The sequence below is a fragment of the Corapipo altera genome, unplaced genomic scaffold, assembly GCF_003945725.1.
Source record: "Corapipo altera isolate COAL_440 unplaced genomic scaffold, ASM394572v1 61045, whole genome shotgun sequence".
NCBI classification, from domain to species: Eukaryota; Metazoa; Chordata; class Aves; order Passeriformes; family Pipridae; genus Corapipo; species Corapipo altera.
This window is the reverse complement of record NW_020884975.1, coordinates 1,382,403-1,397,655: the sequence shown is the minus strand read 5'-3', so window position 1 is coordinate 1,397,655 and position 15,253 is coordinate 1,382,403. Positions and strand designations below refer to the sequence as shown.

At 40.9% G+C, this 15,253-nt stretch overlaps 1 protein-coding gene across 11 annotated transcripts in view; it reads right to left on the bottom strand.

Moving 5' to 3' along the window:
- Positions 1 to 15,253, bottom strand: part of UNC13B (unc-13 homolog B) — a 208,517-nt gene that overhangs the window by 53,142 nt on the left and 140,122 nt on the right. For all 11 annotated transcript variants that reach the window (XM_027665364.1, XM_027665365.1, XM_027665366.1 and 8 more), the window contains 5 exons: positions 8,435 to 8,604; positions 7,447 to 7,562; positions 5,409 to 5,572; positions 2,797 to 2,947; positions 1,732 to 1,800 (listed from right to left, as the gene is read on the bottom strand). In XM_027665364.1, the coding sequence (XP_027521165.1) occupies positions 1,732 to 1,800; positions 2,797 to 2,947; positions 5,409 to 5,572; positions 7,447 to 7,562; positions 8,435 to 8,604 (670 nt within the window). The remainder of the gene's footprint in view (positions 1 to 1,731; positions 1,801 to 2,796; positions 2,948 to 5,408; positions 5,573 to 7,446; positions 7,563 to 8,434; positions 8,605 to 15,253) is intronic.

The window sequence follows — 15,253 nt, the reverse complement described above, 5'->3', positions numbered from 1 at the left end:
GAAAGCTTCGCTTCTTGCATGAGATCCTCCCTTTCTGACCTCAGGCACTGCACCCTTTCCTACACTCCCACTCTGTCCAACCTGTGTCCTTTAACTCCATTCATGTTCCTCAGCAGGGTCTTACATTAAAGCTGATGTGATTTTTGGTTTTGCTGCAAGTACAATAGCAAAGGCAAGCTTCACTTGGGTAGTCTCTTCTTGTTTGCAAGTTCAAAACTTATTAGATACAAAGGTAAAAAAGGGCAGAGGAGAACAAGTGTTCACTTTTTATCGAGGACTTGCAGAAAAATACACAGTCTCTTGACAGTAGTAATTGAGTATTGCTGCAGTTCAGCTAACCACTGCAAAAAATTTAATTTGCAGTTATTTGTAGATGCTCATTCCTAGATAACTCTCCTTTTAAGGTTAACTTGTCTACACATGGGCTCTCTGGAACTCAGGGTATTTATCAAAATCAAAGCCTTTGAAGGGTCAAGATCTAAGTACAAACCACTGGATGAATGTGAAATGCTATCTCCTGTCTTGAAAGCTGCAAACTAACACCTTTTCTTCCATACCTTAACCTGCCCTTCAGGGGTCTTAAAATAATTACTAAATGGTCTCAAATTGCTTCAGACGTTTCTCTAAATATAATGGCAATTGGATAACACCTGAAATATTTAAACTACACAAATCTTTCCCGGTCCTTTATGTAAGACCTTGCTCGTCTGTGCACAGGTCAGTTGCATTAGCCACTGAAAAGCAGCTTTTAATGAAGACCAAGCAAACAAAAAAGGCATCACTGCTACAGATTCCTATTGCCATGTGTTGATAATTTGCCTTCTGCTACTTGGTGGCTCTGTTTAGACCTTCTCTTACTAGTACTGTAGCTTTAGAATATCTCTTCATACAATATTCCTTTTATCTTCTTTTGCACCCTGACCCTTTTCCTTTTTGTTTTCTCTTCCTACCGCACTTCTCTTAATCCGCTCATGTTTTTCTCTTACATATGTTTTTCTGCATTTCAGATGAATGCACTAATCAGAAGAGGATCTAGTTTAAAATAAATAAATAAAATCAAAGCTCACATTTGCCACCATTTTTACAATTTTCAGTTAATTAATCAACAATTGAAATATGGCAAGGAAATTAAGAAAAAAGCCAAGTCACGTGATAAGACTAAACTGACTCTGCAGTAGCAGAGGAAGAAAGCAGAGGGTTTATGAAGCCTGTTAGACTAATGCCAACATTTAAAACTCATCTCTTCACAAAATGTTGAAGAGGACAGAATCTCAAACCCGACAATACATCTTGTAGATCCAAAGTTAGGGACAGTGATTCGAGTTTGCCAAACCTCAAATAAGTGACAACATGGCTGTGGGTCCTCTGAAATATTTCTGTCATACTAGGGGAGAACAACTCTATTTTCCATTTTTAGATGATACCTGAAGGAGCTGATAAGAGTAATTAAAATAATTTAATCCAACCCAACTTGCATTTCTGGGAGAGTGTCAGAGATGAGCACAGTTCACAATCCTCAAATTATTTCAGAAGGCTTGAGGAAGTTATAATGGAAGAAAAAAACATGATCCATGAGGAAAACTAAATGGTATATTTAAGTAACAAGTTTGTCATGACAATTCCTTAAGACACAAACTACACAAAAAGTTAGAGACATATGAGAAATCCAAATGGTGTGTTTCCCCTCTGCCCACCAGAATGCCTGAAAGGACTATATTTATTCTCACTCACCCTGTACATTGAGAGATCAATCCGAAGTGAATTATGAAGTTGGTCCAGAAGCTTCACAAATCGTTCTTTCTGTTGAGAACACCAATAAACATCGCTTATCATCACTGTCCAATCGATGTTCAGAGTAAGCAGCAGGCTATCACGTAATTAGTGTCAGATCTCATGAGAGCAGGAGGAAGCAGTATGGATACATGGCGTTGTGTAAACAGTGTTTTCTTTCGATTCTTGGATTTACTTTTAAACTGTAATTATTTCTGAAGTCTGTGTAATGTTAGAATTGTCAGAAAAAACACTCCATTATTACTCTGAAGTAGAGGCAGAAGAGAAACCCCTCTGATTTCTAGTCTGCAATTTACACCAAACTTGTATTTAAGAGAAAATATTTATTCAGAGATGGATAAAGTACAGCAGAAAAGAGTCTAATTCAGAGCAATAAAACAGCTGCAAGATCTTATCTATTAGTTCAGTGACAAGTATTATAGGTTTCTTGTGACATATCTTCTTGAGGTCAGATTTCTCCACTGGATTCTAATTTGGCATTGTGAACACCTCCTCAATCTATTCATGAATTCTCAATCTAATGAGAAGCATAAGCCTTTCCAAATACTTTGCCAGTATACTCAGCTCCACCACCAGTTATGTAAAAAATATTTTAACCATTAGAGGGATAGACATTTCTTGTGGCTTCGAGTTTGTTTTTTCTTCCTTAAAGCAGTTGCTATTTTTAAAAATAAAGTTCTGAAATTACTAGATCACATGGTATATTTCAGCAACAGCATCAACAGTCAGAGTTTAGTACTGTTTGCTCATTCCATACCATCTGTGCTCTATTGTAATGTGAACATAAAGAATAAACATCACAATGCATTAGACTGATTGGTAACAAAAATGCGTGATGATGATGACAATAAACCCATGCTCTTTGTACAGTCTGAAAGAGTTTTATTGCTTCCAACTCCTCACAGATTTAATGTTCCTTAAACAGAAGTTATTTATTGGAAGGCGGAAGCACCGTAGGGAAATTACAGAAGTCCAGCTGTAACATCACCAAACACGCAAACATACCCCAAAATTGGAGGCTGCAAAGCGGTCCGAAGCAGACACGTTTGTGGAGGCAGTGGTGTGTGCATAATAAGCATTGATATTGGCAAGTAAGGTGCTCATCACAGCTGGCACGCCTGGGCACATGTATTTAGAAGAGAGACATGCAAAATGCCTGCAAAAGAACAGTTCTGTAAGTCATTCTGGTCTCCCTTGTGTAGCAGTACTTGACTTTATCCCTTTAATAGACCCTGTGTTCTGGTGGGCACTGATGAACAGATGCAAGTTATGTTTCATCCCTTTATGCAGCTTTCCAGCATCTCAGAGCCTTTTTTCAGAATGATGCCATCTAGACAACAGCTCAAAATGAGAAATCCCTTCACTACAGCCCTTTCTAGATCATAAACCAACTGTTTGCTGCCAACAGCTTGTGACTCCAGTCATACCCTGGGTCTTCATGCCAATTCCTAGAACCAAGTCTGACACAAGGTAATCTATATAATTTGCTGCTGCTCGAGGCAGGCACGGGTTCTGAGGTGACATGAAGCAGCAGTAACTGCCTCAGAGAGGCAAAGAGAGAGCACACACGCTGGTATTTCTGTGCTGCACTGATATGTGATTCCTTACTGCTGACCCTTCCAGCCTGCAGGAAGCATGCACGTTCATTTACATTTCCCCATTCTCTCATAAAATGCAAGGAACCCTCCTTCACAAAATCTCAACATTATGCCAGGAGCACCCAGGCTTGTGAAATGATTAAATAATCAAAGAAAATCCGTTAGACATATGAGGGGAAAAAATAATCAGAACTTAAGAGGTCTTGTATTATGGGACATGGCAAGTAAAGTTCATTCCAACAGGCAGGAGAGTTGAGCTGTTTTTAAGCAGGAATCCTCAGAGCTCCCAAACGAAATCTGGAAGCTACTTTCCAAATGTAGCTTTCTCCTTAAGGGACTCACAGAATCATAGAATAGTTTGGGATGGGAGGGACCTTTAAAGGTCCACTCCTACAGTGAACAGGGACATCTTCAACAGACTAGACTGCTCAAAATCCTCGACCTTGAACATTTCTAGGGATAGGACATCTACCACCTCTGGGCAACCTGTCCATCCAGGGTTTAGCACCCTCATTGTAAAAAATTTCTTCCTTTTATCTAGCCAAAATTTACCCTCTTAAAAGTTTAAAATCATGCTTGCTACATGATACTTATGTACCAACTGGTCATCTAGGCACTTGGTAAATAAATATAACCACATAAAATGGCTTTGTTTAGCTTTAAGAAGAAAAGGTGTGAGGAGTGGGGATCTAATCAGTGTCTTAACTACTTAGCAGAGAGGGGAAGGTTATAATCATAGAATCAATCATTAAGGTTGGACGAGACCTCTGAGATCATGGATTCCAACCATTAACGTAGCACTGCCATGTTCACCACTAAATCAGGGCCCTAAGTGCCACAGCCACACGTTTTTGAACACTTCCAGGGATGGCAATTCCACCATTTCTCTGGGCAGCCACTCAGTGAGAAGACTGAGCCAGGCCAAAATCCTTTTAGAGGGAGGACTAAAAGATAGGCAGCAATATGCTGCAGCTACAGCATAAGCAATTCAAAGTACGATTTTCCAGTCTGGATTTTAACCAGGGATTTCTTTCACAGAGTACTACAGCCTGAAGACAGGAGCCAAGAGAGGTAGCACACCTTCCTCCTTTGAAATTTTCCACTTACTGAAAGAGCCCCGAGCAGTCTGGTCCAACTTCCAAGTTAGTCCTGCTATAAGTAGTGACTAGACCTTCAGAGAAACCTTCCAATTCCTTTCCATTTTGGCTTTAACCAATAGGCAGAAAAGCTGCTTGCAAGGTGACGTAAGAACAGTTCATAACTCATCCAAGGACCCATAACCCAAAACTTTCAGTTTCTAATGTGAAAAAGTTCACTTTTGTCTTCTACATATTTACATTTGAAATAAGAAATGAGCTAGGCACAGCACTACTAGTCTTTAAGAAGAATGACTAATCCCAAATCCAAGTAGAAGTATAGTGACAAGGAAAAGGTTCTTTGAAGATGAAGAACTGCATTAGTCTAGCTCCAAAGAAGACAAATCAGTTGCTCCACTACTCAAACTTTCTATAAATGCCTTCAGCAGCACCTGGGAAATCAGTCACTTCATAGGACTGTAACAATTGCTGCAACAGTTGTGTAGGACAAATACTTTCACAAAACCTCATCCCTTCTCACATCATCAGAAATATTCTGTGGGAACCCTGAGTAAAATCTTTTTAACAGAAGAGTTCTCAAATAGGGATTTTTGAGAGTCTTAAAACAGGAATGTCTCAGCCACCAATAATAAAATATGGTCATTTACGCTAGTGAAGTTGGTGTAATTCCTTAGAATTAGTTTTAAAGGTGTTCACATGAAGTGTTGAGATAAAAGCTTAATTCCAGCACTTTGTCTGACATTAATTTCTAGACTTTGAGGAAACTGGTGATTCAGAGACAGGCTCACAGCAAGCCCCATAAGGAGCAGCTGTCACTGCCAAGCCTTCCATCACCAGCACACTTCATCATCTAAATAGTAAAAGTCACATCAATTAGTTACACCAATTATGTGCACTAAAGACCACACAAAACGCGTCTTACGTCATGGCCTGGTATATTGATTCAATGCCGTAACGCATTGCAAACTCATCCACGATCTCTTGCGCTGTCTCGTCAAAATACACCTTCCAGGCATCATCTCCTTTGGCATCAGGGATCTTCACCACCCCATTCCCTTGCACATCTGTGAGATGGTGAAAGAGGTTCTGAAAGACAAAGCAGGAACAGGTTTGTGTGTGAGGCTGCTGAGGCCTTTAAGCAAGATTCACAAAGATCTTGGAACTGCTGAGGTGGTGGCACTAACACAAATTCCCTTGTTCTCCTCCCCTTTCTTCCCCCCTACCCATTCTGTGTTTTCTGCTTTTGCCTTCTTTTCTTCTTGAGTGCTCATAGCCGAATTTTTTGCATGTGGACCTACAACTTTACCCAGCAGACATTGTGAACAATGCAGAACAGTGCTTCAGTGCTCTGAAACCACACACTAATTAGTTTCCTGAAACCTACACATTTCTGTCCTCGGAAAGAAATGTCTTGGACAACCTATTTAAACTAGCTGACATTACAGCTCTGTATCAGCATTGTAATTATTATCATACAGCAGAACAGTCCAAGGAGTGGTTTTTCTTCTGAGAAGGATACCCTTAAGATCACCCCTAGCAACTAGACACTTGCATTATTATTCATCATAACCTTTCACTTTATCTAACACTACAAAAGTTTTCAGCTATCATTGCTGTGCAGAAATTGCACAATCAGCTCAGTGGGTTTCTCAGTTATCCTCAAATTCAAGACACTTGCAGATTCATCAGCCTTTCAGACAGCTGGCTCCCTGCAGTAAGGGGTGCAAAAGTCTAATGATCTCATTAGTAGTTAGAGGACTGTGCTTTACACTACTATTTTTCCTGATTAAATTATCCTTGCTGTAAATCATCTTCATTTTAGAACACACAAACGAAAGAAGGGGATACTTAAAATGAGACCTATTTGCAAAAAACCAGCAGCAAGTGATCATGGATGTTCAAAGGAAAAAGAAAAAAGAAACAGCTTATCAAACAGAAGCCATCACTGAATTAGAAAACAAATATGTATTGAAGGAGACAACGCAGCCTACTAAAAGAAGCCTACTAATGTTTTTTCTAAGCTCCATATCTGTCCCATAGACAGCTCCTTGGTAAGGCTGGAAGACACCACAGCACTCATCCAGCCCAGTGTCTGGATAAATATGTTGTTCCTGTTGATGAATGATCTACTCTGTGATGCAACTGCCCTTCTTGTCTAAGACAAATTTACTTAAACCTCCCTGGACTTTATGATATTCTTGTATAGAGGGCTCTGACTACTCTTCCTTATTCAGGCACTCAGAGTCTCACCCTGCCACCCGATTCTCTTTGACATATTTACACTGGGCACCATGCATCTCTCCAAGACAGGGTTATTCCTTTAGTCCTTTTCCTAAGTCATCTTTGGGTTTCTTCCAACTTCTGCAGCATTGCCTCCCCAGCTCAGCCCATCCTGAGACAGGTCGGTACCCAGTAACCTCAGCTGATCTTCTGTTCCCCAAAAGCACAGTTCTGTTCCCCCAAGCTGTTGTACAAAACTACACACCAGTGCAGCAGAACAAAAGAACTTATACCACCAATATACGCATCACTCAACAGCCAGAAACAAAGCCCTCCACAGTCATAATTTACCTACAAAGCATTTTAGTATGCTTCCTCTAAAGAAAGGCATAGATACAGTACACATTGAAAACATCACTCAAGGAATTTCAAAGTTTCTCCACATTAAACTCATCTTTAATTGGTTCTGAGTGGATCCAATGCCTCACCTCAGCCTAACAATAGCACAGCTGTGACATGGGATGGACTGAGCCAGCCAGCCCCCAGCATGAGGGACACAGCCTAAAGCTGCCTTTGCCTTTCTGACAAATGCAGGTCTGATGATTCACTGCTTTACCAGGCCTGCATAGCAGGGAAAGCAAAGCTCACCTAGGGTAAAGTGGCACATTCCAGGGAAATGAATGTCAGAAAATTGCTTTTTCGGTAGTCAGAAGGAACATGGTGATGTTCCCGTCTCTTACCTCGTGAAGGCAAGTGTACTGAATATGATATGGAGCCACCTTCTCCTCGCCTTTGATCTCCACACTGATCTGCAGACGAATAGCCCCGGACACTGCAGACTTATCTGTTCTTTTCTCTAGAAGGAAAAAACATCAGCAACTATACGCATTGTTCATGTTCAGAGCACAGACATCTTGGGGTGACAACACTGGCAAAGAAACTGCTGGAAACTCAGGCTGAGTCATCTCAGAGAAAACTTTCTCTTTTCTTTCAAAACATTGAATACTAAGTAGACATCAGCAAAACAACTGCCATGATACACCCTCAATATGACACATCTAGCTAGAACTATGTACATTTTTAGACATAAGACAGCCTTTCCATCAGCAAATGTGCTACAGTGTCTTGGATTCAGTCAGCTGAACTAGAACCACCAAGGACAGATTCCTTTCTGAGAACAGGGCTGAATGATGTGGAATTCTTCCCTAAATTCACCACAGCCCTGAACTCCTGGGAATTGCTGGCTGTCCCTATCAAGAAGATTTTGGATCTCCTACGACTATTACTGTGCCTGTCAACTCAGCACCATCTGGTTACTTGCTAGTACTTTCCTCAGTAGTCACTGGGAAAGGTCTCAACAACCTGCCAGCCCAGTGCAGTGCACTTGATGGTTTTATAGTCAGGTAAAACTTTTGTGTTAAAACAAAAAAAAGGATGTATGTAAAAGGGCAGTATGCCTCCAGCACAGGTGGAATACAGTCCTGCCCCAAGCATTTCACCCATTGTACTTTTCAATGCCTGACAGACAAAACCCAACAACCCTCTGACATGTTACACTCCATTTATCTGGGATCAGCTTTGCAGCTGCTCTGCAGTGGCATCATGTACCCTTTGAAACCATGTAAGCTTTTTTTTATTTCCTTTCTTGCAAGTTGTCCATATGCATCCAAGTGCTACAAACATTCCCAAACTAACACGTAACATTTTCAGTCCCAAAGCCCTGCTCACCAAGGTTGTACCACACATCCATTTCTCCGCTCAGAGTACGAACTTCAATGATTGTCTGCCCCAGGAAATCATCTGACTCGCGTTTGAGTCTCTGCTTGACACGAGACTTGATGTCATCATCTTCATCCCACACTCGCACCTTGATCCGGTCAGAGGAATTATGGCACTCACTGCAAACAAGAGAAGTGTAATTTATTTAAGAGTGCATAATGCAGCCAACATTTATATGCGGCACGATTTGCGTTCCTCTTGACCTGTTCATTCAACATTAGAGGGATGTATTAGCAAAATCTATTAGCAAAATGTAAACAATGCCTGTTATTTAAAAGTGGAGCATCTGGTATGAACTACTCAACAACCTCTTGGTGCGCTCTAAATGCTCCTGTGACATGGCAGATACTGCACTCCAGACGCAAGCTGAAGGACTGCCCTGCCCTGACCTCGACCACCAACTTCACACTTACTAAGTGGTTGTGACTCTCCTGCTTGTCCTTACTGTCAGCAGCAGCTCCCCAAACTTGGGAATTCTCTTCACAGCTGACTGTGAAGCCCACAGAAACCTGGGGATAGCTAAACTGGTAAATGCTTTCATATACCCCCCAAAAATGACGATGAGCATCTCACTGGTTTCAGTAGCTCACTCCATCAATGACCCTCTGTTCAGCTGTAGCTGCTAAGGGCTACCTGTATTTATGCAGTATCTAGGACAGCACAGTCAAGGTCTGTGACACACACCCTTCACGCTGGTTTCTAAGAAAAGGATAAATAGCTCAGGTGGAGGTAGATGTCTTACTTCAAAACAGTCACAAAGCAGTAATGTATGAATGCACAATACATTACAACCAAATGATGCACATATTGCCTGAGGGGAAAGGGTGGGGTACAGTAATTACAGCATTGGTATTTTATTACTAGAATTGATTCTGCCCATTATTCACAGCTTAGACTGATACTTTGTGCTCTGAGCAGATCAATAATGACATTTTCATTAACAGAAGTAGTTTACTGTTTGATGAATTGGCACCCTTCAGTGTAATGCACAGGAAGAATTTGCAGACTCTCCCTCTTTTTTAGGTGTTCTACCTTTTGTAGATCCAAAAAAGCTCTTGGATGACAGAAGTGGGTAGAAGAACTGTATTATAAGAGCTCTGCTCATTTACAGGGCATGCAATAAAGCAATTTGAATGTTCATATGAGACCATGACAAGGGTGATTACTCACCATAACCACTACAAATGTCTACCCTCAAGCAAATAGAACCTATGAAAACAGGCAACTGCTGCTGAAGGCCTGTTTTCCAGCCTTTTTAACATTAACATGCTGCATCTGTTGCTAAGCAACAGGGAGAAAGAAGAAATGGGTCAGAAGAGATCTGCTAAGCCTGGTCAATAGGATATGGCAGTGACTGGTATGAGCATGCTCTCTCCCAAGAAACCATTTGGGCTCTTACTGCCACCACTGTGATTTAGGACAACATTTAACAGATGTCCATGCAGCTCCTACTGATTTTTCCAGTAGAGAGGGATAGCTGGGAATTATATGGACAAAGTTAGAGGTGATTCCATGCAGTTCTGATCACAGACAGAGCACATCACTGCTCCCTGTCTTTGTTGTGCAATCTATGCTGTATTTAGAGTTCAGAAGAGAAGAGGTTCTATGTTTGTCTCCTGGCTTTATTCTCCTCTCCCTCCTTTTTTGCTGCAAGAACATCTTCCTTAACAAAATCATGCAGCCAAGTGTTCACAAGCAGGGAATTCCTGGACTTGCTGTTCCTTGTAGCTCTCAAATTTATCTGAGTACATTGCCATATTTACCAGCAACACAGTGTAACCATGCAAAAGAAATCCTCTCTTCCTGACATGGTGTGCTAATGTACAGCCTGGCAGTTTTGTAGAGGCTCAGTGTTGAGAAATGCATGGGTGCCTAAAAACACAGACTAGCACACAGTGCCATTTATAAAGCATCAGCAAGTTAAGTCCTGACTTCTTTAGACCTCACCTTCTGTCGTGACAGCTCTTTGTTAGGAGTGTTTTGATCTTGTTTATTTGCTACCAATGGTCTTTCCTTAAAGAAAACATTCACTGTTCAGACCTAAAGCTAACTTAGGCAGTCCCACATGCATCATCCCACGCTTCTGAGGTGGCTGGCTATCATCCTTCACTCGACTACAGCAGCATAACTCACTGCTAAGTGTTACAGGAAACTTTCCAGTACCACTTACTGAGCTACTGAAGCTTCTATTTTACCACACCTTTCTCTGCTGTTTTTAAGAGACTGCTCAATTTGTATTCTTTATACTGGTCCCATGCCAGAGAGTGAGTTTTATCACTTGCTCACAGCATCTGAAAGCCCTGAGCTGGTGGCTCACCATAAAACATCTAGGTCTGTAAGAACCACAGTCCTTGCTTTCGGTGAAGTAAAACAAGTGTGTCAAATCCAGTTTACCTTCCAGAGAGCACCCCAAAACAGAACGATGAATACTGGGAGACTTGGGCTTGCTGATTGGTAGCAGTTTTCTAATTAATTAGTTAGTTAGTCATTAGTTAGTTTTCTAACTAATGACATAGCTTCCAAATTGTGACAGCATCACAACTCTGTAAGACTGTGGCTAACAAGCTCTGCTGCTAGAAGCTTTCCCCTTCATTAGTACAGGAGCTGGTACATTTCTCAAGATGCCTGCCCCACTTTTTGCTATGTTTTCATGAAGCTTGATTTCACTGTGTGCACACATACGTCTGTCCATCCTCCCACAGCCGAGCTCCAACAGTTTTCCCAAGAGGATTCAGAGAAGGAAAGTGACCCCTCTGAAAGTAAGAAATTACCAAATGCTTTCAGGTTCTCTTCAGAGTGTGAGAGACTGGAAACCATGTTTGCTATGTACACGGCTCAAAAACTGTCTCTTTTTTTTCATCCATATCATCTTTATGTTTACAGTGGTGCCACTTTTACACTTAAAGATACCAAACAAAGTAATATTTTCCAGAAACAGCACATCAAAATTTTAAGAAAAATTAAAATCAAATACATGGTGATTTTATTTTTTTTCCCCATTAACTTTTTCTGCCTGAAGCCAGTGGCTGCTGCAGAGGAAGCAGTTGAGCCTGGTTCTGCTGACTTGCTTTTTATCCCACTCTCTACCTCCATTCTCTTCTACCGCTTCTGTCTTACCCAGCAGCAAAGCCCCAGTACCCACACACATCCCCTGCACTGTCAATATTTGGGTCTCTTCCCATGCCCAGCTAGCAACTGGGCTGAGGGGAAGCACGCGAGCACACGAAGTTGTAGTTAATTCTGTTCTGCGCACACAGTGACATGCCCACACACACGGCAATTAGTATATTGGTGGCTAAACAGAACAAGTAACTGTTGAATTTACACTATAGTTCCTCCCACAATGAAGTTAGTAATTTGCATCCTTCTAATCCAGCTCTAACTTACCAAAAAAAAAAAAAAAAAAAAAAAAGAAAAAAAAATTGTAGAAAGTGATTCTTAGTTGTGAGATCTCTGCCCAACATGGGCCAAATTGGCTCAGATGATGTCAGGGGTCTGGGACAGAGTATTTAATGTGCCTTGTCTCCTCTAACAACATTTGTGCTGAATTTGCTAATTTTGCTTTGTAGAGCTGACAGGCTAATAAAGACAAAACAGAACAAGTAGATTTAAGCAAGAACACACAATGAAAATGAAGGACCAAAGGAAGCAACAATATTTTGCAGATTTAAAGCTAGGTTGAAGCCCAGAATTAAGTAATTTTATTGTATTTTGATATTAAAAAATATTTATGGTTCAAAGAGTCTAGTGAATGTCTATATGTTCATATTCTGTGAGCAGTTTCCTTTCAGTGTCATGGCTGATGCAGCTCTCAAAAAGGGCCTGTAAAGTTTCACAGTCCAGTGCAGTGGACATTTCAGACAATGACAGAGAAAAAGAAAGAAAGAAAGTGCAGAGCTGCTTGCAGAAATAATGGATCAGAGAGCAGAAGCGAATACTTTAGGACCTGTGATCATTTTAGGAGGACAGTTTTGCTCCTGAGGAGCATGGCTCAAAAAAAAAGCAGAAGTGATTTTTTTTGGAAAATGAGAAAGGAAAATGAGAAAGTTTAGTCACCAGTATGAGAAGGTCCAGTAAAAATTTATAACAACATACAGAGAGAGCAGGAAAAAAAGTTGTTTGGGGAAATAGTGTGGCTGAAAAAGCCAGAAGATTTGAATATGGTTCAAATGAAGTGTCATGACACGGCAGCTTTGTTGTGGTCAACCTCAGTGGGAATGGAAGGCAGAAAACTTCTTAGAACATGTTCACTTTTAAACAATGATAAGACTACTCTACTGGGGAGAAGAAAGGACAGGGGAGAAAACACCACAGGCAAAATTGGAGTGGTAAGAGAATGGAGGAAAAATCCTTAGTACCTTAGAAGTTAAGCACGACAGCACAATAATATGCCCTGAGAGCCAGTTGCTGCTAAGAACAAAGAAATGAGTTTTCTGTTCTTACTGTCATGAAGCTCTTTTCTTAGGGGAACAAGTCTAATCATTTGCTGTTACCCAATGCTACAACACCAACTGACAAATTAATGGTGCAGTTCTAACTACAGAGAGCAGATAAAGTGATTCTGAGCATTACACCCTTAGTTACATTAATTCAGCTTTCCAACAGGTGCTTGCTGCAAGACCTCAACTCTGCGATCAAATTTAAGTCTCACATTGGTAACTGAGCAGGGAAACAAGTGGTATTTTATCAGAGTGCCAGTTTCAGTATCTGTGGTACCTGGAGAAAAAAGAAAGCAAGGAAAACTGGATGGCCCCTGCAACACAGTGAAGGGAGGCTGAGGGGCAGAGTTGCAGTGACATTTATAAATACAGTGGTCTCAGAAGGGGAAGTCTAAAATACAGCTCTGGAACAGTCACATATAACCACAGACATAACTGAAAGATGCTGAGCTTGACAAGAGGCTCAGCAGTTGAAAGGAAAATTGGGGAACGAAATAGAAGCTTTCGTGTGACAAACCAGTGGTTAGCTGAGCAATAGCGCCATTCCCAAAGGATTAACAGCAACATGCATCATGTGGGCTCCGCATGTCCTAGTAAAATACTGATTATCTGCTTGCACGAGGCACTGCATTTGTTTTAACTCAGTTATCCTTCTGCAGTGAGAAAGAATAAAACATGCCTCTTGCAAACTGTTCAGTGACAATGTAATCTGTTCCAGGCAATGATTTCACACCAACCATTCAAAGCTTCAGACACAGTTGTACTCAGACCATCCAACTTCAAGGGGGTATTACTGTAAAATGAGCGAGTTTTGCACCCAGGCCAAGAAAAATGGCAACATCCTGTTTGAATCCAGTAACCTGTAGTGTTCATAGTCATTAAAGACTACGATGTTCCCTGAATAGCAGGTATAGACCAGCAACCTCCAAACAAGCCCAGAGCTCTCCCTTTAAAGCAGAAACTCTGTCCTGTGGTCAAGTTTATCCTCCTAAACGCTGTCTGCTATTGTAAACCATGCAAATGGATGCTCAGCTTCAGCCTTTATAAAAAAAAAAAAAAGATGCCAGGAACCCTGCAATTTCCACTGACAGTCCAAAACACAACTAAATGGGGAATTACTGTCTTGTTCTAATTGCACTGAATATGGCAAAAATAGCTTCCCTCTAATATTACTGGACTGTTTCCTGAGGAAATGAGAGTTACACAGACTTGTTATGAAAGCTTCTAAATTCCAACAACTTTTGTGAAAAAATAACAGCTAGATGGAGAAGAGAAACCCATACCAGCTGCTGTCCCTGGAAAGCCTGCAGCCAGCTGGCTCCCATGGACCAATCCATACAGACAACTCAGAATCCAACTGTGGGAAGGACACTTGCTGCCTTCTGTCCAGCCAGGGTTCAAGGCAAGGGAAGACAGCTGAGGGCACAGGAGAGAAGACACCTGGCAAATGAAGGAAATCACCTACAAGTTTGCTCATCATAACTAGAGGAAAGAAATTGGGGTTTACTGCAGAAGCGAAAGGGATGTAAAGCCAAGGGAAGCAGGGTGTGTGCTCACAGAACAACACGTTTGTATTGCAGGAATGGCTGAAGCTTTCCCCATCAAGCTTCCTGCTGCCAGGCACCATATGTGCAGAGACCCTGCATCAAGCCAGCAACAATTTGAACTTGGCAGAAAAATCAACACCTTATATTTTCAAAGGTCTTCAAACTCCAGTGAAATATACAAAAAATCTCTCCATAACAACACATTTCCTAAAGCTACAGATGTAAACACACAAAGAGATAATTTTCAGAAAGAAACAGGACCTGGAAATCACTTGCTCAGGCAAAAGAAATACACTGTGAGAACTGGTCATTAATCTAAGCAGATGTCTACAGTTACACAGGCTAGTAATGACCTAAATAGCACTTATAATGGAAACCCAAAGTGCTTTCAACCTTGTCTTTTCTAAAATACGGTTCTAAATCTGGACTCCTAAATTGGGTCAAGCCTTCCACAACATTTTTTTTTCCTGAGAATATATGGAAAAGGAACAAAGCCATTTTTAGGAAGAGGTATTTAAGTTAATATACTTTTCCATCCATCACTGTGCATAAGCACAAAAAAAACCCAATTTGAAATAGGCTACTGCTGCCTTAAAAATTTAAAACTTGTTTAAGCTGCTTTTAATAAACTTCACTGAGTCTGTAGAAAGAACTCTATCACTCAGCTGTACATAGTCTGCCTTAATTCATGCCATGGATTACAATAACAATGCTATAATTATAATGACTGATGCACAGAGATTTCTGGCTCTATATCCAACCTTTGAAAAGACACTGGAATT